At 40.7% G+C, this 24,235-nt stretch overlaps 1 protein-coding gene across 1 annotated transcript in view; it reads left to right on the top strand.

Annotated features, from left to right (window-relative positions):
- Positions 1-13,825: 13,825 nt before the first annotated feature.
- Positions 13,826-24,235, top strand: part of dnah9 (dynein, axonemal, heavy chain 9) — a 185,675-nt gene continuing 175,265 nt past the window's right edge. The window contains exons 1-11 of the mRNA XM_080873050.1: positions 13,826-14,205; positions 14,857-15,053; positions 15,142-15,300; positions 16,554-16,684; positions 16,826-17,037; positions 18,649-18,882; positions 18,971-19,138; positions 19,579-19,695; positions 19,810-19,960; positions 22,481-22,595; positions 22,793-22,861. Coding sequence (XP_080729176.1) covers positions 13,843-14,205; positions 14,857-15,053; positions 15,142-15,300; positions 16,554-16,684; positions 16,826-17,037; positions 18,649-18,882; positions 18,971-19,138; positions 19,579-19,695; positions 19,810-19,960; positions 22,481-22,595; positions 22,793-22,861 — 1,916 coding nt within the window. The 5' untranslated portion in view covers positions 13,826-13,842. The remainder of the gene's footprint in view (positions 14,206-14,856; positions 15,054-15,141; positions 15,301-16,553; positions 16,685-16,825; positions 17,038-18,648; positions 18,883-18,970; positions 19,139-19,578; positions 19,696-19,809; positions 19,961-22,480; positions 22,596-22,792; positions 22,862-24,235) is intronic.

The following is a 24,235-nucleotide window of genomic DNA, read 5'->3' as shown; positions in this document are numbered from 1 at the left end:
TCTAACACTGACCAGGTAGTTCTGCTGGATAAACCTAATCAAAGGGTTCTCATATGTCGGTTTTATCCTAATGCAGACTCCACTGTCAGACTTAAACCAGTTCCCATTCAGTTCTATACTATATTATTATACTGTAAAGTAATTAGTAGTCAGAAGGAGAATAAGCAGCTCAATGTTTCACTGTGTTTTAGGAAAAGTTGTTGGATCTTCTTTTTATTTTAGTACCTGTTCACTATACCCAGCAGAATCTGGCATTAGCCACAATGTTAACAGTGATTCAGATTTTGACATTGCACTTGCTTTGTAAACGACTTCAAGTGACACGAGCATCTTAGAGGAACATTAAACCCAGTATACCTCCGTGCTGCTGTGGAAATACATTTAACAGTTGGGAGCGAGATGCTTTAAGTTCATCCTCTGTTTTTTTTCTCAGCTAGTCACAGCACTGATTGCATAGGTGTTGTCTAATGAAATAAGACATCTGCAATGCACTCTGGGCACCATTATTTCCACACATACGCATATACAGATCTGCACCTTTAGGACCAGTGAGCACCATCCAACAGGTTTTTTGGTGAGTGGAGAGAGATGAAGGAAATGATCCATCACTCAGAGTAAACTCTAAACAGCCTAATGACACGTAGCAATATAAAATGGAAAATTCAAATAAACACCAGTGGGGCTGTTTGGAGGCACTCCTGGTACAATAGGCCAAACACTAGGCATTTGAGTAATCATTACTCGTCATAACTCAGCACGCTGGCGATGTTAAATAAACAGTATACTTCTGTAAGGCATATACAACAAGGCCCAAATTTACTTTAGCTGTATCACAGGAATCTGTGAGGTAAAGGACACTCACCAGCCATGCCAGACAGTGCCTTTTAATGTCATGTCATGTCTTTTCATCAACACCGGAGCCTTTCTGTTAGGCTGTTAGAAAAACTTACTACTGTATGCCTTGGTGGCCTCGGAGCTGATTTGTGGCTGCTGTATGACATAACAAGAAACCCAAACTGTTTCAGGAACTTCAAATCTCAGTCTATACATAGTCTGTCTGATTTATAACACATCTGTGGCTCCAAGAGTGCTGTTGGACATGTGGGATCACCATTAACTAGTGTTCTTCTCCTGCCAGCGATACCTCTGTGTTTTAGTTCAACTGGAGAAAAAAAAATCCTTTTCATTGTTGCTCAAGCACGTTGTTGTTATAAGCGCAGAAATTATTTATAAAAGTATAAGCAGGCGAGCATCTAGGAATAATGTTGACCTCATAGGTGAAGCCCTGCCTCTAATTGGCTCCTAATTGGGGCTTGATTACACAGTTATTAGGAAGAGTGCTCCACACAGAGCCAGGCCAAGCCTCATCGCGGAGGTTAACACCACTGCCAGACACTGTTATGAAGCCCAGGTAAGGTGTCACCGCGGGGCTAAAACCCAGTGGGCCTTTGTTTGGAAATAGAAATAGGGGCTATTACATTATTGCTATTCCAGAACATAATTTCATGCAATTTAATAGCAGACAAAGAAGAAAAGGCAATTCATAAATAAAGTTCTTATAGTATTACAGAGTGGTCCCTGGAATCTACCTCATGCTGTTGAACAGTAGTCGGTAACACTATAAGCTAACTTGCTTTAATTTTGTCCAGCATTCCCATTCTTACTGCTCTGTTTTTGCCTCCAACTCCTGCAGGAGACATTTGGCTCTTTAGATGCTAAATGCTAAATGCTCCACTACTTCTATCAGTTAGTTTGTATCTGCCGTTTGGTTGTGAACAGTCAGTCAAAAACAAATGAAGAATGAAACATTCATCCATTCTCCTCCGCTTATCTTTGTCCCTCAGGTGGGGGGGTGGAGTCTATACCAGCTATCATAGGGCAAGAGGCTGGGTACACCCTGGACAGGTGTCTGTCGCAGGGCTAACAAATAGAGACAGACACCTAATTATCCATTAACCTAACCCTGCTAACTGCATGTCTCTGGACTGTGGGAGGGTGCCTGGAGAGAACCCACACAAACATGGGGAGAACACGCAGACTCCACACAGAAAGGATCTTCTTGCTGTGAGGCAACAGTGCTAATCACCATGAAGAATGAAACATTTCAGTTAAAACCGAACTGAGCCATGAAGCTTTGTGAGCTGCATGGAAATTAAGATTTAGTTGGTTTATTATCTTTTTTAATACTGTGTCTCGCCATTATAGAATGGCTCCTGCCTTTAAAGTGAAGTCAAAGTAAAAATTGACTTAGACCTGCGTTTTTTATAATGACCAGCAGGTAACATCTTCCCTGGTTGCAAAAAGACGTGATTGTGTAATAGTCGATGAAAAATAAAACATATTGCTCACTTTTATGGCCTCAGTAAACACTCCTTCAAGTCTTATTGATTAGAACACAATCATTTTGTAAATTAAACTCCCATTTAGAGTAAATAGACAATATGGTATCCTGTAGGGCGTGGCTACTCTGCGACAAGTTACTCAAGCAAGTTTTTAAACTGAGGGGCAGCACTAAGGCTGACTATGATATAAATAAAAGCTATTTTGAACTGTGAATCATGCTAAGCTGCTTTAGTTTAGTCCAATACTAAAAATATGAATTTCAAACAGGAAAATAAATAATAGTAGTTCCCCTTGAAGTAATCCTGTTATGTCCTCTTCTTCTGCATGCGTTAATGATGTTGAAGAATTTGTGCCACCAAGTGTTTAATTTGCTTAATTTGTCATATATTTAAGTAGAATGTAGATTTAATGGGATATTTTAATGACAGAATGGACAATAATTTTAATTCCGTTTTGTTTTTGTTTTTAATATTTGATTTCTAATTACTTTGTCATCAAATCATTTAAAGGCAGTTTGATAGCCTGCAAGCTTTAATATGACCCAAATTTGGAGCCATTTTCCAGGTATCTATACAAGATGTTCCTGACCACACTGTATTAAATGAGAGTCATAGATGCAAAGACTTCTGTTAGTTTTCAGTAATATGTACGAAAAAAGCCTCACATTTATGTCATTCTGCTGGTCCCCTGACAGCCATTAATAGCCTAATATCCTGTTTCAGAGAGAGTGAGCCTCCAGCATGTTGCTTTTGGCCCCAAACCAAATCGCAAAAGTATGAAAATTACCCATCCAGTTGTGGCCTGAAGCTCTTTAAAAGTCATCAGTGTTCCTTTTGACAAATCTCCACATGGCTCAGAGGCCAGACCTGACTGGCAGAAGGCAACTCTGCCCTCCGCCACCGTAGACCATAAAACCTCTCACCTCCTTCCCCTTAGAGGAACAAAGTAACCAGCATTGTTTCAAGCTATTTGTATAATTCACTGACCGCACGGCCTGGCAATTATAGCTATGCAGAAAGCCCAGATAAACAGCATCGGCTTCCTCTCAGCTTGTTATCAGCTTTCCATACACTCTCTGGCCTGTGCTTTACCCCTGCCTCGCTCAACGTGTCATATGCCTCTGCAGTGTAAATAGCATGACATGCTGTCACTGGGTGTGCTCTCCTTTTTTTCGTGAGCAGGCTAGTAGCATGCACTTCTTTCTCTGCAGCGGGTTCCAAATGTGTAAACTAAGGACAGTGCTGGGAGGACCACTTGTACTTTGAGTGCTGCACAATAATGTGTTGTCAGTGAAGTTTGATGAGGCTTTCAGAAAAGCACCATTGCCTCATTACTGATAAATACAAGGAAACACTGCCAGAGATTGGGTACAAAAGCCAAATATCTGAATAGTTCATCCTCAGATTTTACTAAAAGAAAAAGTTTTCTTTCAGTCAAACCAAGTCAAGTATGATTAATGCTGCTGCTCTTGACATGAAGTGAACAAATGAATCAAGCTCCATCCAAACCGTGAAGGAAAAGCATCATTCAGAAGCATTCAGGATTACTGGCATTCCCAAGAGGCTGAGGTATTCGCCAGATTCCTCAAACACATTCATGCACAAACAGCATCAGGTGTCAGGTGCTGTTCTCAGTCCTGCCAGTGTCAGGGCATGATCATTAAAAACGTCAAGCCTGGCAACGTGAGCGGTTTGAGCAGCAACTGGCAACTCCCCAGGAACCAGACTTTTACTGAAACAGATGCTTGCCTTTATGAATTGTGGCATATCCTCAGGACTAGACTTTGCGCCACATTTCTCGGTTAACCAGCTTTGCCAGGAATGCCTTGGAATCAGTGTCCAAAAGCTAACCCGCAACATGACTCAATGTGAAATGTGTGCTGGTGAGCAGAGCAGAATGCGGATAGGGAGAACGGATGCAAAATGAATCCTATTTTCGATGTCTATTTGCGGTCTCTGCGCGGTCTGGTGTTCAACGTCTGGTTATTGGAATTGCATCCATTGAAATCAATGAGTTCTTTTAGCTCTGTGTGTCGAACTGTTATTGAGGGAGCTGGCTTTGCCTGGCATTTCCCCTCAACCGTGTATGAGGTCATTGTCAGGCGCACAGGCATTAAACTTCTGTTTATCTCACAGATGTGTGTGAGGGTTTGCGAGGGCACGTGTGTTAAAAAGAGCTGTCGTTGTGTTATACTCCAGCCCCCTCCTGTGGTAATTGACAATGCTATTAATGTGGTTTACACATCATCTAGCACATGTTCGCGCAGTGGTTCGGCACCCACACGCAGGTTTGTGTGAACGTGTTAACGTCTTTGCACTCTAGAAAGGCATTTTGCAGATGGTCAGCACCGTATAGGTCGAGTGGCTCTGTGTTCCACTGTGACCCACCACAGTGTGCCGATCATTCCACTTCATTAGTTCTTTGTTCTGGACATCATTCCTATCACCGTAGCTGGCAATCTGATCATGTTGTTAGGGCTGCTAATGGCTTGTTCTTTCCTCCAGAGATGGTGGTTTTGATTTTTGGCCCTTTAACAATGCAAGACCACACATACATTTTCCTCTGCTATTTTTAAACCTGTCTACAGAATTACAGAATTTGGTAAACTGATCTCAGTTGAGGAACTATTGGAGTACGTTTTGTAGCCTCAACAAGCACAGCTAACCAATGAAAGACAACCATATGTCAAACTATGCAGGTGCACATCTTTCAGAGACCACAGAGGCGATGCCAAGAAGCACATCTGGGTCTCACAGTGCTGAGAAAGCTGCATTTACCATTAAATAGATAGACTGTGACTTAGCTTGTTAAAGACAAAGACTTTATAATATAAAGCTTATTCCATTTAATTAGTTCGATTTAGTTCAGGATGTTTTAAACTAGGAAATAAATCACTATTGTTTTTAAAAGACATGCATGCATGTTTTATTAATGCTGACATTGAGCATTTTGATAGTGACAATATTTTCACTCATTTCAGAAGCAAAATGTTGTCACATTTTCAGCACTGTAAAGCACTCTTTTCCATAAACATGTTGGCAAGTATGGCTGGTTGATAGCATACCAGACTCTGCTTGCTCATAGAAATGCACACTGATTTGACTGATAGATAAGATTTGGTGTAAATTCAAACAAAGCAATGCATCTAACATTTTGAGGTCGAACTGTCATCTCAGTAGAACATGTCTATGTGTGTTTCAATGGTGTTTTTGACCTGTGTTGCAAATTTGCTTAAAATATTAACGTTACAATCTACTACAGGGGTGTCGAACTCTCAAGGGCCGGTGTCCTACAGGTTTTAGACGTTTCCTTGATCCAACACAACTGATTTAAATGGCCAAATGACCTCCTCAACATGTCTTGGAGTTCTCCAGAGGCCTGGTAATGAACTAATCATTTGATTCAGGTGCATTGACCCAGGGTGATCTCTAAAACCTGCAGGACACCGGCTCTCGAGGCCTGGAGTTGGACATCCCTGATCTACTGTTTTCTTCACTGTACTTTTGTCGATGATGCTGTGGATTTTATTTGACATGCTTACCACTGAACATTCTGAGTGGGTTAATTCATATCTCAGGAAACTTTTCTTATTGATAATTTTATGAAAGAAGAAAGCACATGATGTCAATCAGTTCTTGAAGGATTTTATGGAAGAGGTTGTCCAGCTGTTGCCCAACAATGGTTTACACTGTTTTTCACTTGCTTACATAGCTGCCCTGCAACAGTAAAGCAAAGGCTGTTCACTAACCAGTATGACTTTATGGATGGTGACTCAATTTGCTTTGTGCTATACACCCAGCATGCCCTGGTAGCACAAAAAGGAAATGAAGAACCAAACATCAAAATGTCAAAGATACATATCATCTGATTTAGATCATTAGAAATCCATGTAGTTGTTTATGTTCCAGTCTACTGAACATTTGACCCTTTTTACTGTGTATGTGCCTTCCCTTTTGAGAATTTTATGTCCCACTTAAAGCAATTTGCCAGAAAATCTCAACACATTCTCAAACAGATTTCAAGTGTACAAAAGTAACACAAAAGTGTCTGAACCTCAATACAAAAGCAACAAAATGGTGTGCTCTGCACGTAAGGACCTGTTGGAGTACGAATGACTGTTGCAATTTCAGGCTCGGAAACTAAAAAACGGCCCCTAAATCAATTTGTTTTCTTGTTATACAGGGTGGGCCATTTATATGGATACACCGTAATAACATGGGAATGGTTGGTGATATTAAAGTCCTATTTGTGGCACATTAGTATATGTGAGGGGGCAAACTCCTCAAGATGAGTGGTGACCATGGTGGCCATTTGGAAGTCGGCCATCTTGGATACAACTTTTGTTTTTTCAATAGGAAGAGGGTCATGTGACACATCAAACTTATTGGTAATGTCACAAGAAAAACAATGGTGTGCTTGGTTTCATCGTAACTTTATTCTTTCATGAGTTATTTACAAGTTTCTCTTTGTCCACAGCCATTGACATGTCGAAGAGGTTAACACGTGAGGAGCGGATCAAAATTGTGTTGATATCTGGTGAACGCAGTAACCGGGTCATTGCAGCCGATTTCAATGCAAGACACCCTACGAGACCACCCATCTCCCATGCTACAGTTAGCAAACTGCTCGCTAAGTTTCGTGAAACTGGTTCAGTGTTGGATTTGCCAAAATGTGGACGCAAGAAAACTGTCACTAATGAAGAAACATCAGTGGCTGTCCTAGCTTCATTCAGCAAGAGCCCACAGCGTAGCACTCGCCACATGTCACTGGAGAGTGGCATTAGTCGAACATCCCTTCGGCGAATATTAGCTACTCACAAATGGCACCCTTACAAACTCCAGCTACTGCAGCATCTCAACGAGGATGACCCAGATCGGCGCACAGAATTTGGAGAATGGGCAAAAAAAGTAGAGTAGCAGAAGATTTTGTTCAGTGATGAGGCAAACTTTTATGTGAATGGTGAAGTTAACAAAAAAAACCCACCACTATTGGTCTGACACTAACCCACATTGGATGGATCCCTCCAAGACTGTTGGAACAACAAAAGTGATGGTTTGGTGTGGTATATGGGGTACAACGATAGTGGGTCCATTCTTCATCAATGGAAACCTCAAGGCCACTGGATATTTGAAATTGCTACATGATGATGTGTTTCCCTCTTTATGCACTGAAGCTAGCACGTTCCTTGAGTTTTTCCAGCAAGATGGTGCACCACCACATTATGGGTGCCAGGTCCAAGCATTCCTAGATGAACAGTTTCCTGGAAAGTGGATTGGTCGTCGTGGGCCAGTTGAATGGCCCCCAAGGTCTCCTGATCTGACCCCCTTGGACTTTTATCTTTGGGGTCATCTGAAGGCAATAGACTATGGTGTGACGATACGAGATGTGCAGCACCTGAAACTACGGATACTGGATGCCTGTGCTGGCATTTCTCCTGCGGTGTTGCTATCAGTGTGTGAAGAGTGGGAGAAGAGGGTTGCATTGACAATCCAACACAATGGGCAGCACACTGAACACATTTTATAAGTGGTCAGAAACTTGTAAATAACTTATGAAAGAATAAGGTTACGTTGAAACCAAGCACACCATTGTTTTTCTTGTGACATTACCAATAAGTTTGATGTGTCACATGGCCCTCTTCCTATTGAAAAAACAAAAGTTGTATCCCAGATGGCCGACTTCTAAATGGCCACCATGGTCACCACCCATCTTGAGGAGTTTGCCCCCTCACACATACTAATGTGCCACAAACAGGACTTTAAGGACTTCTATTAAATAACACCAACCATTCCCATGTTATTACGGTGTATCCATATAAATGGCTCACCCTGTAGATTCGGTGTCATGTTGTGCTAGCCTCACTTGAGTGAAAAGTTGTGTGTTGCATTGCTGATTGACAGGCTAACTTTAGTTGTTGTCCAATAAAAAGTGGGTGGGCAGTTGGACAGTTTTACTATGAATCACGTCTTTGCTCTGTTTAGTTACTTTACAATAAACTACAATTGTTTTGACTTTATTTATCCAACGCATCACAATTGGCCCATTGACACATAGAATATGGATATAAAAGATTCTGGCCTCCACATTTTCACCCACCATTGTTGGCATTGTAGCACTGCCACATTATTATTATTATTTTTAACTATTTATTTATTTTTCAGAACAAGAAGTAATCACCGGTGTATGAGCTAAGTTCTCAACTGTTGTTAGAAAGCTATGTCCATACACTACCAAACTATGAAAATACCAGACATTAACTCACTAAAAATAAAGCACAAGCGTCATGGATGAGCTGTTCCACACAGTAAGACATTATTGCCAAGATAATTCCATTAAAAATGTTTCTAAAGAGACCAACAGCACAGCTGATGACTTTCAGTGGCTAAATGCCTGATTGGAAGATACCAAACCAATTCCAAAGTGGAATAGAATGTTCTACTATAAACTGACATTTCAGATACAGACTCTGAGACTGTTTCAAAGACGCACGCTGAATTTTTCTTGTGTAACACTAAATCATTTGTAATCTTATACAATCCAGGTAAACGTGGCAGGCTTACTACAAGAGACACACAAAAATCCTTTCTTGATACTTGTTTTAATTTCAATTGTTAATAATAAAAAGAGAATCTACCCATAGCTAATGACGATGTCTGGACACCTGGACTGTGTGTGTGCATACATTTTTTACATCAACTAAGGCTTACAGATGACCATGCACTCGTGAATCAGCACAGAGATTTGGAGTCGGGACCAGACGTCCTGGTCATGTGTCAAGAAGAAGTCATCTAAAAGCTAAAGTACGAAAATGAGGAATGTCTGCAAAGTCCTGCATTGTTAATATTGTATGAGTAAGATAACATGCGTGGTAATACATAAAAAAAAACAGTGACTCACAATTGTGAACATACTTGCTCTTCAGACACTTGGCCACATTTCAGTCTGTGAACTCAGTTTAGCTTTATTTCAGAGGAATGAGGATGTGTCGATGGATCGTTTAGGACAAATACCAAAAGTGTTATTTCTCCTGAATTTCATCCAGCAGGGCTCTCTCATACTGATGCTGATACACATCTGAAAGCAATAAAACAAGGAAGAAAGAGGGACCGGCAAATTATAGATGATGAAAGAAGAATTTTAACAAGTTCATAAAGGCGGTTTTTTTACTGTACCTGTTTACAAGGCTTTATGTGAAGCTGAACAAGGTAAGTTTAAACAGCCAACTGATGCCAACGCAACACAACAAAGCTTCAAACTCATAGCATAGGTTTACATATCCCCCCGCACTGGTTTATTAATCTGTATTTATGCTTGGAGCTTAAGCTAACATGAACACAGATGTTATCGGAGTGTGCCAAAAGACCTTAGGACGAGCGTGTGCCTTATTCATACAGTTGTCTATGATATTTTCTGTGGAAGTCTATATAACTTTATTAGTGAGTGTTGATTATTCCTGCTTGGCTGCAAGCATTTACATGATTTAATCTAAGGATTTTACTGACCTCTACTGGTCTACTGTGTTTACAACAACAGTTTCATATCTAAAATTAAGAAAGTGTAATAGAAATGCCTGAGCGCCCTTTCAAACTGCTTCAAAGGATTTTTTTTTGTACTCATCTGAAAAAATAAGCTCCAAAAACAGCAACGGCAGCACAAAGTAACACCTTTTTATAAAGCATGGAGTGAAGATGTGTGTATGCAGTTATTGTGTATCACTTCTGTACAGATTCAAGTGCTGCAGTAACAAAACTGAAGCTTCTGTCTTGCAAAATACCAAAGACAAGTTGTGAGCTGCTTGTATGATGGCAGCAATAAGCTGAAACTGGCAATCTTCTTTTTTTTTTTTTAAACATATCTCTCATTATTGAGAGCAAGCCATCAAAAGTGTGTGTGATGGGTTGCATAAAGACTGCCAGAGTCTTCCCAGCTGTGTGATACTGATTTTGATGGCTCAACTCAGAATATTGCCAACCTAAACCTTTCCAGAGTCTGTATATCTAACATTGAATGACTTGGAATCAGTTTTGTGTCACATGAGACCAGAAATTGTTGAATTACCCCCCCCCCCAAAAAAAAAAAAACTACACGCATTGCTGTCTGATGAATGACAGCAGTTTATAACTATATTGACTGAAGCGACCTCATGTAGTAGCATAAAGATGCCAATTTGAAGAGACATACCACAGATGAACTGTCAAAAATCTGGAAAAACCTGGACTTTCACTGCCTGTTGTGGCCCTGATCCTTTCCCCATATTTCTGCTCTGTGTTTACTTTTGCTCTTTAACTCACAAATATCGCAAATAATCCATTGAATTTTTTTTCAACCACTGAAATACAGCAATCTTCTATTTTAAAGTTGATAGAATCCTTCTACCCTAACCGTCTTTGTGTCAACTTTGTGTCTGTTTAACAATGCATCCTATGCAAAACTGATCCAGCTGATCCAGGGGTCTGCAACCTTTAACACCCAAAGAGCCATTTGGACCTGGTTTCCACGCAAAAGAAAACACTGGCAGCCGCAAATACTTTTTGACGTCTAAAATGAAGATAACACTGTATATATTGTTTGCTTTTTTTTACCTTTACCTTTATGCTTTGTGTGAACAACTAAAGTGTGTTGCTTATAAAATCCATGAAGTGCTAATGAGAAAGTTACATTTTATTTATGTAATTAACACATTTTGAACTCTTAAAGAAATATAACAAAAGGAAAGACACCCCCAGCTGAACTAAAATGATCCATGTAGCAAACAAAAACTGTTGTGAGCCGCCACCCTTATATCGCCTTTGGGCTTTTGGAGCCTTGACCTGACTTTTTAAAAAATAATTGGGAAAAAAAGCACTATGCTGCTAAAAAATGAAAAGTAGATAGTTGCAAAATTCTGTCTAAATATGTATTTTACCTGGTTAATGTGTGTGGCGGGGCGTGGTCTGCAGCGTCGCTGCAGGGGAGGCGGACGCACCTGAGCGGCACCCGCAATCACGCCTCGCCACCTTAAAGTCTGTGCTCTCTCTGCTGTTGTTGGTGTGTGTCGGGCTGTGAGCTGAAAAGCTACAGCCGGCTGTATGTGTCAGCAACCGTGTGTGAAAAGTGGTCAATAAAGAGATGCTGAAAAGCGTGTTCATGGAAACATCGTCGGGTCTGCCGTGATATGTTTACAATGGGACTTCTGCTCCTGAACCTCTGCGCACAGCGTCTGCAAATCGGGGCTGTACCAAGTCACTTTCATCTTTACGCAGGACTGTAAGCTTTCATCTGTGAGGCGTGAGCGGTGTTTGTTTTTAACTTAGTTCACGGTTGAGAATAGCTGCTGACATAATGAGGATCAGAACATCCATAATTGGCCTACCTGGGGTTGAAAGTCTTGATAAATGCGCGGCGTTTTGGTGGGTATACCGGCTTCCGCGAGTGTGACGCTTATTTTGAGCGATGAAAAATAAAAAAATACAATTTTATTTTTATATTTTAATATCACAATAATCTTCCAATTTAGAACTACAAGTTAAAAAAAAGAACTAAGCACAAATAAAATACACTTCAGCTAAATACTTCTAATTTATTTTCCCAAACCACCCGGAGCCGCAGTATAAGGACAAAAAAGAGCCGCAGGTTGCCGACCCCTGAGCTGCCAACCTCTAAATGCAAAGTAGACTTTCTCTGAAGCTTGCAAGACTGTCAGATAAATGAATGTTAATTAGTATGTATTAGATTAATGTGTAAATATGAATGTTCTTTGTCTTTCCACTCTGATCCCTTCTTGATAACCAGAAACAAATAGTAACTGATTAGCAACATTAGGGATTTTTTACTGTAACAGACTCACTTTCATCCTCCTCGCTGATATAAAGATGCAGTTGAAGGAAACATTCCTGGTTTATGTATCCCAGTGTCCAGCCACCCAAGTGGATGTAGCAAGCAGCTCCATCATATCAGGGACCAGGCGGTTCATGTGATTCTGAAATGGAAAGTCTGGCTTCTGCAGTTCTTTTTGCTCTGTCATAAGAAGCGAAACTCCTTAGTTGCTGCTTCTGGACAGTCTGAGTGACTCACAATTGGTCACACACATGCATATTTATTCATACACGTACACACAAACTCACACCTAAACACGCCTACACACACACTGTGCTTGAAGGTGGCCCAGCATAAAATGCACCTACATAGGATAAAAGACGTCAGAGGCGGTGTTTGATGTCATTTTGCTGCTAATCCTGTTCCACATCCCACATGAGAATAATGAACAGAGCACACACTCATTTCCTCTGCTGGCCAGTTCACATCCTGTCAAACAGCAGCACGATGGTTCACGTTCAGTCTGTGAGGTTTGATCATATCCCACAAACAGAGGACACACAGAAAGACCACTTCCAAGAAACCAGTACAGTAGTGACGTTTGGATTTCCTCATATCAGACCTGCAGTCTGTTCAGATGGCAGGATGTCAGATTTTTGCTCAGGAATGCACAAAGTGTGGAGCATCGAGTAAACATAAAGACAAAATCAGAAGCTTCTTGGAACAGGCCTCTGACTAGTAAGTGCAGTGTTGCCACCTTGTGGTTAGCTGTGGCAATCGCATCTTTCCTAATAAACGAAAGGGCAAAGACAAAAACGAGAGTTTTCACAAAACCATCAGCATTTACATCATTTAGATTAAAGGGTTAATAAATAGTAACTTTCATACAGGTTACTTATGGATTCATATTTCGTCCGAACATATCCAGTGTGCTGATAATCGTGATGATTTTTCGAGAAGGTAAACATCCTGTATCCTCTGCATGTAATCAATTAAAGAAGACTTCACGTAGAAAAGTAATGGTGCTCATCACAGCTTAACCCTACAGGGCGCAGCTTGAACATCCACTCCAGAGTCTTTGATGACCCCGAAGGAAGATGCCCTTCGAATACTAATAGGTATGCGAAGTGTTTTAACATACAGGACACATTAGCTACAACTACAGAACTTATGAATCTGCAAACGTGTTTCATTTTAAACACCAGTTATCTCTTCCATCACACGCATACCGCTCGGGTTTACTACATCACATTTGTTTAAAGAGTAACTCTACAAGAAGTTTGAATGTTTTACGCAGTAAATTTATTTTGGTTCTGATACCTTTTTGCTATGTTTAAACATGTTACCTAAAATGAAGACGCTTTCGTCTGTGCGCCCTTGTTGGTTTATACTTTATCATGGCCATTTTTCTATAACTATTCACTATCTTTAGTGAATAGTTATTTACTGACATGATTTTGTGACATGTATCAGATGCATTTATCTCAGGTGTGTTGCTTGTCGTTGCCACAGTCAGAGAAACTTTCCACTGAAATCCTGTCAGGGAAAATGGGTGTCAATCAGCAACTGGATGGACTGAGGGATGTTCTGGGTCAGCTCCAAGTCGCTCATGTTCCCCAAGCAACGGCCTGATGCAAAACACGGCGTTACTATGGTTGCCGAGACACAATCAGTGCATACAGTCAACGTGACTGACCCGGGCACATGGAGGACCTGAGGGAGTCACCTGCTGCTGAGGACGAGAGACTGGACTATATAGCGGAATGCGTCCTGAGGACTCTTAAACTGAAACAGGACAAATGGCAGAAATGCGTGTCCAGCGAGGACAACAGGCAGGTGCTGCAGGAGTTTCTGGACAAAGCCGAGCAGAGGACTCTGGTGGTGTCTGTGACTGCAGGAGGACAGCTACAGACCGCCTCCTCCTTCACTGGCGACTCCAAGAACAAGGCGGTGTACTTCATAAAGCGAACCACAACCACACTGAGTCCCGAATCCATGAAAGAGAATTTGTTTTACGGGGACCTGTCTTATGCTCCACTTGACCAGTTTTCTGCTCTAGTTGAGGAGGTAAGCCACAGAGCAGGGTACGTTAATGATTGTTAGGTGCATGAAGCCCTACTTACCACGACCGAGTACATTAACCTCCTACCTAGACTGCAGTAAGCATGCAGAGCTGCGAGTGAGGGTTCAAATTAAATGACCGCTTTCATCGTGGTCCAAAAACAAAGCACTATTCCTTTTTTATGCTTAAAACAGTACATATTTCAGTACTAGGTACAAGTACTTAGGTATTTCTAGGGAAAACCAGCAAGCAAACCTCGCCAAGCAAAACAGCCAAATTATTGAAATAGTAAAAAGTCAGTGTTATTAAAAATGATGCTTAAATTAAAAATGTAATTTAAAATCTGTAATTGAAAATATTAGTTAATACGTTGCCAAAACTAATATTGTACCTAAATGGTTGACATTGTTTGCTAAAAGTAATTGTTTAACAGTGATATGCATAACACTAATGACCTGAAAGTTTTGTCACAAGTAACGGTTAATAATTGACGGGGTTAAAATAATTGCTAATGTCAGTCTATAGTTAACTTACATGCCACACTTGAGAAAAATGAGTACTTTTAAAACTTTAAGTCCTTTTCCTAATACTGCTGTCACTCTGTACTTTAAAAGTTTAGTCCATAACATTTTTCCAATTTCTTTAAACTCCTTCAGGTTATAGCTCCACTGCTCTCCAACAGCAACAACTACATTCAGTGGCCACAAGTTGTGGTACAGGATATCAAGTGTCATGTCCACTCCCTTAAGAACAGTGTGTTTGTGGTGTCTGGCCAAATCCAAGGCAAGACTCTGTTGCCTCTTCCCGCAGGCTCGGAGCGAATAGACCGAGCCGCCCTCGAGACGGACAAAAGGTAAGCAGACCGCTGTGACAGGATCGTGTCAATGCATCATTTGTCCAACTCATACATTCTAAAATGCTTTACTTGTGAAACATCACAGGGGGGAAATAGTGGATAAAAGCATCATCCACTCCTTGGAGTCTGCAGTGATAGAGTGGAGCCATCAAATCCGTGATATCCTCAAAAAAGACTCCTCTGAGGCTCTGCTGGAAGGCAGAAACCCCACACCTCACACCGAGTTGCTCTTCTGGAAGAACAGGTCAGCACCTCTGTTATTACACACACAAAGTAGCCAGTGGCAGCTTCTGAGAAGTGCTTGTTTCAGTGTCACAAGTGTGAGAAAATAACACAGAAAATAATACAACTTTGAATTACTGAAGGGACCTAAGTTTTTGCTAGTGCTTCTAATTTCAGTTTCAAAGTGCCTGTGCTGTCGAGTGAACAATGTAATTTGCAGCCCAGTACTTTCTTTATTTCTTTGCTGAAACAAATCTGCTTATGTAACAGAATTACATCTTATGAGAATTACATGCTAGCAGTCCAGTATGCTCTATTTTTACCATTTGTTTTTCCACTGAAGAAATTAGACAAAAATGAAAAACAACAAAAGTTGTTCCTTTTTCTTAAATACATACTCTAATGCCACCAGCCTTTGGTACATTTTTTATGTTATTCATATGAACAAATTAATGCCAACACATATGGTAGTTCATATTGTGCAGTCTGTAGCTACAAAATTAACACTGACCCTGCGTTAATTGAATTCAGTTTATTTATTTATTTATGTAGCACCAAATCACAACAATAGTTGCCCCAAGGCGCTTTATATTGTAAGGTAAAGACTGCAGTAATACAAATGAAAAAGAAAGAAGAACAGAGAATCTGCATTTCTTTTTGATGGTGCAACCCCTTTGGCTTTTTAAAGAATCTTTAAGGAAAATATATGAGAAAATGTTTTGATTTGTTCCTTCAGTTCCAATCTATGTAAAAATTTCTGGATGAATTTCGGGTCTCAGTCTGTAATTCAAATATTTTATAATGTATATTTTATGAATTATAGTCCCAGTAAATGTGGAATAAATTATAAAGCCTGGAATGCTGAAGGTGATTGACATTAGCATATAAATGTGCAGTGAACCAGGTTTTGCTAATGTCTGGTTTCCAAATGGTCCAGAATGGTTTTTGTAATTGTCATTTCTCAGATAAGATTTGTCCAACATTCGAGGCATAAATTAGTAAAACATTTTGGTTGTGTTAGGCTAATCAGATGTTTACCTTTCACTTGTAACCGCATTAATAATAGTTTCTTTTCTGTGATTTTTCTTCTTCACCTCTGCTGCGATTGCTGTTGCAGTAACCTGCTGTTAACACAGCTGACCGGGCAATGCTTCCAGGTTTTTAAGAACAGTTTTACACTTTCTGAGTCATTCTTTGCAGTCTTTCAGAAGTGATTCAGGCCCCTGGGAAGCTGCAGTTAAATAGATCCATAAACGTCCCTTGTTTTTCTTTAAGATATGCAGATTTTAAGTGCATCCACTCCCAGTTAAAATCATGCAAGGTGAATAAGATGGCAGCGTTGTTGGAGGCTGTGGAGAGCTGCTACCATGCTGCTTTTATGAACATGCAGCAGGATGTCCTTGCAGGTAATCTAACAACAGACAATAAACTTAATGAAGTTTGCTTTCTGAGATGCAATATGTTTTTGTTCTTTAAGGGCCAAAGAACAAGATGCTTTATCTTTTTACTTGTGGTCAAATTGACTTTGATCACATCTTCATTTGCAGCTCTCGAGGAGGCAGAAGACATCTGCACCTACCTGAGACCCCTGCAGCCTCTGTTTACTGACATGGAGAATGTGGAGATTCCTGCTGTCAAGGGTCTAATCGGCCCTTTAATGCACACAGTATGTCTGGTGTGGGCAAACTCAAGATACTACAACACTCCAGCACGGCTGATTGTTCTCCTGCAGGAGACATGTAACCTCCTCATACAGCAGGTCAGCTGCAGTTTCTGCTCTTTGTCTGCATGTTTTGTTGAAATGACTTTTGTCTTCACAATTCAATTCAGTTCAGTTTAAATCCAATTCAGTTTTATTTCTATAATGCCAATTCACAACAACTTTTGCCTCAAGGCACTTTATATTACCAGGTAAACACAATATTAGAAAGAAACCCTAACAATCAAACAAAACCGTGTCACACTATCCCCTATAGACAGGCAAGTGAATGTGTTTTACAGCTAGGTTACAGTTGGGCAGTCGGTGTTGCTAAGTAGTCATACTGCAGTGTTTCTGAACTGCGCTTTCAGGGATCACCTGTCACTGCGAAGTGGGTGGGTGATTTTCTTCTTAGAGTTTTTTTTCCTGTTTGTAGGTGGAACTTTTTTCTTTGTCTGCTCAGCCATGAAAGTTCATGCTCTCAAACTGTTCTGTTTTATTGTGTTAAGTTTATTGGAAGCAAGTCCCTGTTTTTGCAGCCAAAAATATATAATGTACCAGAAACTCCTTCCCAGGAAAGACCTGGCAGCCACCAGCGTTTACCTGCTGGGCTGTGCATTGGGAAACACTGAGCTGTAGGCTGTCTTTAGATTGCCACTGTGTCCCATGGCATTTAAGTGCCCACACTGCACATGGCAGTTTCAAACTTGGCCTAGATCCCAGAGACCAACCAATGCTTCTGTCTGGGCTATCTTCTTGTTTGCTGTTGCATATTTTTCTTATCACCACCTGAAACAATATTCACCATATAATGATTATAATATTAAAACTCAGTAGTGAAATTTGGCCATTAAACAACCCAGATTTTCAAGATTTGGTGAAAATACACTATTATTTAATGGCCTAACATTGCGGGGAACAGGCTTATTTGCTTTCTTCTCAGAGTTAGATGAAAGGGTCGATATCACATAAAATGCAGGAAAGTCACTTTTCTTGCTTTCATTGCAGCAAACTCAGCAGTAAGAGCTGTGTAATTCATCTTAGATGCAGCATCCTTTTCAATGGATAGAACAGCAGGTCTGCACAGTCTGCCCCGAGAATATGCTGTGCTCAGATAGCTGACGATTTGTTTCAACTTAGAGAAGCTCTTCTCTCCTGATGCTCCATTTACCGTGATAGGCACAAGAATTCTGAACACATCTTGCAGCTGAGAAATGTTTATCTAATGCCTTTGAGGAAAGAAAAGGTTTGAAGTGCTGTAGTTTTCTTTGGAATTGTAGATCTGAGTATCCTCAGCTCTATAAAAGGGTCTCTGTGTTTATGTCCTCAGATGCTCTGTGCATATGTAGATGCATTTCTACGTCAGTACATTGCAGTTCTTTAATTAATGCTTTCAATGGCAACTGGTGGTTTAATATATATATTTAAACTATTGGTTGATAAACATGTATATTTATTCATAACTGTTTGATGACAGTTGACTGTAGAGCAGAAGACAAGGAATAAATAAGGAGGTCCATCTGGATTCCTCCGTTTGCAGGAAGTTGCACTCCCCGTACTCGCCTATTAAACAAAACCACTGATGCCACTAAACACAAACGCTAATTACCCATCACATATTTTTTTAATCTTATTTTTAAAAAAAGATAATTCTTGTTTCTCCTTTATCAGGCCCGCATCTATCTAGTACCAGAAGATATTCTGAGAGGAGAGGTTTCTGAGACTCTCCAGAAAATACAGACCACCCTGGAGGTCCTGATTCTCTTCAAGAGCACCTATGAGGACCGGCGGGCCAATCTGAGGCAGTACCAGAAGAACGGGAGCTTGGTTAGGCCCTGGGACTTTTCCCCTCTTTTGATTTTCTCCGGACTTGACCGATTTGTTAACAGAGTCAAAATCATTAAGGTGAGTATGGAAATACGTTCTCAGCACCTCTTGGAGAAATGCCAGCATTTTTGGTATGACAGTTGACTGGAGCTTGCCTTCTCTGCAGGATATCTTGTTAACAGCTGTCGACCTGCTGAAGCTTGAGAAACTGGAGATTGGAGGCGTCCGAGGTCGAGCCCTCAGCCAGCAAGTCCAACAGCTCCAGCAGGAATTTACTGACACGTATAAGTTCTTCACAGAGAAGCCCTATGACTGCTTGGATGTAAACAACATGGTACGAATGATTATGATCATAGGATATATGGGGCTCTAGTTCACTTGCCTGCTCTCTTATTTTACTGAGCATTGTCAAGGTGACTTCCTTTTAAAAGGGCTTTATGAAATATGAAAGGCTACAGGCCCAGCAGAGCTTTTATACCTTCTTCTTATCCTGGCTAACAGCACAGTAGCGTGGTCGCCCAGCATCGGTGGAGCAAATTGCTTTTCTGCCAATAAAGTATTTTATTTGTAAATGTCATCTGTTTGCTTATCCAAGGTTTTTGAGACCTATAAGCAAATATAAATTGACTTAACTTGAATATCTCGAATCGCAAATTGTTGAATGGCTTTGAGTCAGTGAATTGTGAAAAGGAATATGCTTTGCTGGCTTTGCATTACATCACACTGCTGTTTGGTATTTTGGCTGTTGGTGTAGCTGAGCTATTTCCTCTGCAGGAGTTTGAAGAAGACGTGAGGCAGTTTAAACTGAAGGTGGATGACATAGACCGAAGACTCGGAGCTATCTTCTGTCAGGCCTTTGATGACGCCTTCGGTCTGGAGCACGCCTTTAAGGTCTGGGATCTTTTTCTCAGACACACACACATGCATACACCCACCCGCCCAAACTCACACACGTGCACACACACACATAATCATTAAGCCCTTTGGCATATCTGTTGTCTGCAGGTTCTGGACATGTTTGGCAGCCTGCTGGAGCGCCCGCTAGTGGCTACAGATGCTCTGGACAAATACCCTTTGCTTGTGTCTATGTTTGACAAGGAGCTGGACTGCTGTAAAATTCTCTACAACAAACACATTCAAGCTGCTGAGGAGTGGGGTGAGATTCACGACAAAGTCTTTATTTCACAAAAGTCTAATTATAAACAACATTATGATGGTGTTTATTTAAAGAATATGCCACTTTTTAGTCTCACAAACTTGCAAAGAAAGACACAGTCAGCAGTTAATGTTGGTGTCCATGATAACTCTATATTTAAGGTGCATTTATACACCTAAATATACTTCATTTTGTAGTTTAGCTGTAAACACCGTTTAAATTTGAGTCTCAAGGGGAACTTGTCTTTCCCTGTTGAAAAACATCATAAAACTGCTTTTGCTTGGGGTTGGAAAAAAGGTTGAGATCAGTGAAGAGTGAGATCCATTACAACCCCTCAAGGATGTTGTCAAAGTTTCTAAAGGAATTAAACGTGGAGTGTTCTTGATTTAAAAACTTCTTAATTGAAACGACCAAGCTCTTTGGAAATTTGCTGAGTTTAAACCCTTAAAACCCCCACACACCCATAGTCCACCCACACAGATGATTTTCCTGTGTGTGGGTGTGTACATACTGAGCTTAATTAGGGCAGCTGAATCACCCTGTAATTGTTCATCATGTAATCCCCAGTGTAGCTCCTCCCAGCTGCTGATATGAGGTCACGAGGAAACAGCAGTCTTTTGAAATTTGCACTTTAAAGATAATCTTGATAGATTATAGTGTACTGACAAATCTAGCATATGGAAACTATACGACGAGGACATGAGGGGATCTCACATTATTGGGTGGTCGTTGCTCAGTTATGTGCCTTTTTAGTTCAGCTTTTCTCTGAATTTTGGGAGTATCTAAAATTTGGGAAAATTACATATTTAGTACATTTTTTGTTGTTGTTGTTGTTGGTAAAGCAAACAATTTTACAGTTCAACCTTGGAATTTTTGCTGTCTGGAATGAGCTATGGTGATGCAACGTCTGGATCAGCCAGACTGGTGATCAGGAAGTCCAAAATTACTGATTAAGTTCAAAATCATGTGTTAGCGGAAATAAAAGGAGGTGAGGTTGGGACTGGCGGTAAGGGTACTCTGGTTTGTTGACCGTCTGTGGCTGGGTTAGAGAAAGGAAAAAATGGATTGAACTAAAAAGCTATCTGTGAAATCTCTATGCAGAAATCTTGAAATTGAAATCGGACAGGCTTGTGGTAATGATGCAAAGTACCAATTCAATTCAGTTTTATTCATACAGCGCCATATCACAAGAACAGTCGCCGCAAGGCACTTTATATTGTAAGGTAGACCCTACAAACAGCACTTTGGTGACAGTGGGAAAGAAAAACTCCCTTTTAACAGAAGGAAACCGGCAGAACCAGGCTCAGGCAGGGGCGGCTGTCTGCCGTGACCGGTTGGGGTGAGAGAAGGGAGACAGGATAAAAGACATGCTGTGAAAGGGAGGCAGAGACTAATAATCAATGCAGAGAGGTCTATTAACACATAGTGAGTGAAGAAATGCTCAATGCATCACAGGACTACCCCAGCAGCCTACAACTATTGCAGCATAACTAAGGGAGGATTCAGGGTCACCTGGTCCAGCCCTAACTATATGCTTTAGCAAAAAGGAAAGTTTGAAGCCTAATCTTGAAAGTAGAGATAGTGTCTGTCTCCTGAATCCAAACTGGAAGCTGGTTCCACAGAAGAGGAGCCTGAAAACTGAAGGCTCTTCCTCCCATTCTACTTTTAAATACTCTAGGAACAACAAGTAGGCCTGCAGAGCGAGAGCGAAGTGCTCTAATGGGGTGATATGGTACTACAAGTAAAGTAAGATGGGGCCTGATTATTTAAGGTCTTGTATGTGAGGAGCAGGATTTTGATTTCAACTCTGGATTTAACAGGAAGCCAATGAAGGGAAGCCAATATAGGAGAAATCTGCTCTCTCTTTTACCAGCATCAGTTACTTCCTAAAAGAAAAACTTTTGAGGTGTCTTTTGCAGATTTTAATCACACATGTAGCTGTGTTCTTGTGCTCAGGATTTCCACCGATGAAGCCTAATCATGTACATGTATATCCAGTTGCTGGTACTTGCTGAGGTAATTGAGCCATCAACATGCAGGGATGAGTGTGAAAATATAGGTAATCTAAGGTTCACCATTAAACACTTACTATAATCAGAGATAACTAATAAAACTGAATGAAACTCATTTATGTATTCAGAGCAAGGAGGTCTATAACGGTCTTGAGCTTGTATAAACTTGAAGTCATCTGTGAGGAGCAGTGGATGAGAAAAAGTTTTGGTGCTAAAAAAACAAAGCTGCCAAAAGGTAGTACTGACTTGGCAGTGTACCGTGAGTTTGGCACATGTCACAGTTGCTCTTCGTCCCTCCATGAAATAAAAAGAAACTGTGAATTAAATGTTAATTCACAGTTCAAAAAGCTCATTTTAATGTGTGTTTGCTGCAGAGGCTGTATTTATTTACTTCTTCATAAATGACCAGAATATGTAATTTGCCTAAGGGTGCTCAAACTTTGCATAAAACCGCCTATAACCGTAATTCTATGTGATGATTCTATGTGATGATGTTTGACCTCCTCAGGTTCAGCTCCAGTGAATAAGAATATGCCAGCAGTAGCTGGAGGGCTGAGATGGGCCCAGGAGGTGGAGCAGCGCATCCAGACCCCCTTCTTCAAATTCAGACACCTCACCTATCCGTGAGTCTCACTTCAAATAAAGCAGATTAAAAAATGAAAGTTGATGTGGCCGTGCATTTCCAGTGGTCTCAGTATGAATTAATCACTCTGTGAGCAGTTTTAGAGGCCTCATAAAAATGAGGCTTCAGAATATTGGACCCTGGAAAGATATTGGCTCTACCCTTTGCATGGCTTGTAAAGCTTCATCTTCTCTGCAGGTGCTTGGAGACTGCAGAAGGAGCCAGGGTCATCCAGAAGTATGAGGAGATGATGCAACTGCTGGACAGGTGTGTGCCGCACTTATCTCAGCGTGTTACACTGTGTGTCATCATGCTGAGATGTATGTATTACTGAATAAAAGAACAGAAAGGAAGATTAAACAGAATAGACAGTGAAAGAATATGACACCATTTTATTGGAGTGCATAATAATACTATAAAGGCAGATATTAAATATTAGCTTTAGTCTTTGAAATGTAAATGTTTCCTTGTAATTTCATGCCAACCTTTCTTAAACCCAGCGCTTGTGATTTTGTTAGTTGAGTGTAGAAAATTTATGAAGCAGCCCCTGTGGAATAACATGTAGACATGCAGCTCTGGGCATGATTTATGTTCTCATTACTGTGGCGCTGCTCTGCAGATTATTTTGCAGGACTCCCATAATCCCATATGCCCTGTCACTGCTTACTGATGCCAAGTGAGAAATGGCCTTATAGACCGCATCCAACATCAAACCCTGCAAGATAAAGCATCCCACTGGGAAGGATATGTTGGGGTTTTTTGTTTGTTTGTTTGTTAGTTTTTTGTTTTGTTTTTTGTTTTGTTTTGTTTTTTTTTTGGGGGGGGGGGGGGGGGGGGGGGGCTTGTTTCCTTTTAATCCTGTCCTGTGTTCTGGCAGATTTCGCAATCACAATTATGATTTAAATACACCGTTGTGCCAAACACATTTCGCTTTTCCTCTTGTTCCGGGTTTATCTGTTTATTTCTTTATTTCTATTCATGTTATTTCACTTACTACACTGTATATGTGGTCTATAGTATGACAATGTCTGAGGCAGTACAGGCAGAAAAAAATAACAAAAGAGAGGGAAAGGATTAGGGAATTTAAAATAGTAATGCACAATGTATTGCCAACTGCTACACCTGTAAGAACAAACAAACATACAACAGGCATTCGAAAATGCACAGGTACATAAGCCGACAAACTTCTTGTGGTGTGTGTGTGTGAGTGTGAGAGAGAGAAACTGAGAGAGTGTGAGTGCATTTGTGTCTTTGTCACGAAATATATTTTAAAATGAGGGTTGGAAGCCAGAATACCACCCTCCCAGGAGTCAAAGGGAGGCAGAGAGCTAACTGAAGACCTAAAGCCACACATCTCAGAGAGAGGTCCTAGATGGGGCGCCCATGTCCACGGCAACAGGCAGTTGATCCCCTAGAGGACGGACACCCCATTGCAAGCCGAGATCAGGGTCCCAGGGTTTCAGGCTCCCAACAACCACCTGGTACCCGGCAGGAAATGCTGTTTGGATGGAATCAAACTGAGCTACACCAGTCAAAGAAACATCACAGAGATAAAAATAATAATAATTGCAAACCATCAACATGTTTTCTCTCGTTTTACTGTTGCCAGGTTAGTTAGCTTAGCTAATGCAGTTGAATTGG

The sequence above is a fragment of the Rhamphochromis sp. 'chilingali' genome (genome assembly GCF_963969265.1).
Source record: "Rhamphochromis sp. 'chilingali' genome assembly, chromosome: 22".
Classification (NCBI taxonomy): Eukaryota; Metazoa; Chordata; class Actinopteri; order Cichliformes; family Cichlidae; genus Rhamphochromis; species Rhamphochromis sp. 'chilingali'.
Note: the sequence above shows the minus strand (reverse complement) of the source record. Positions and strands in the feature narration are given on the sequence as shown.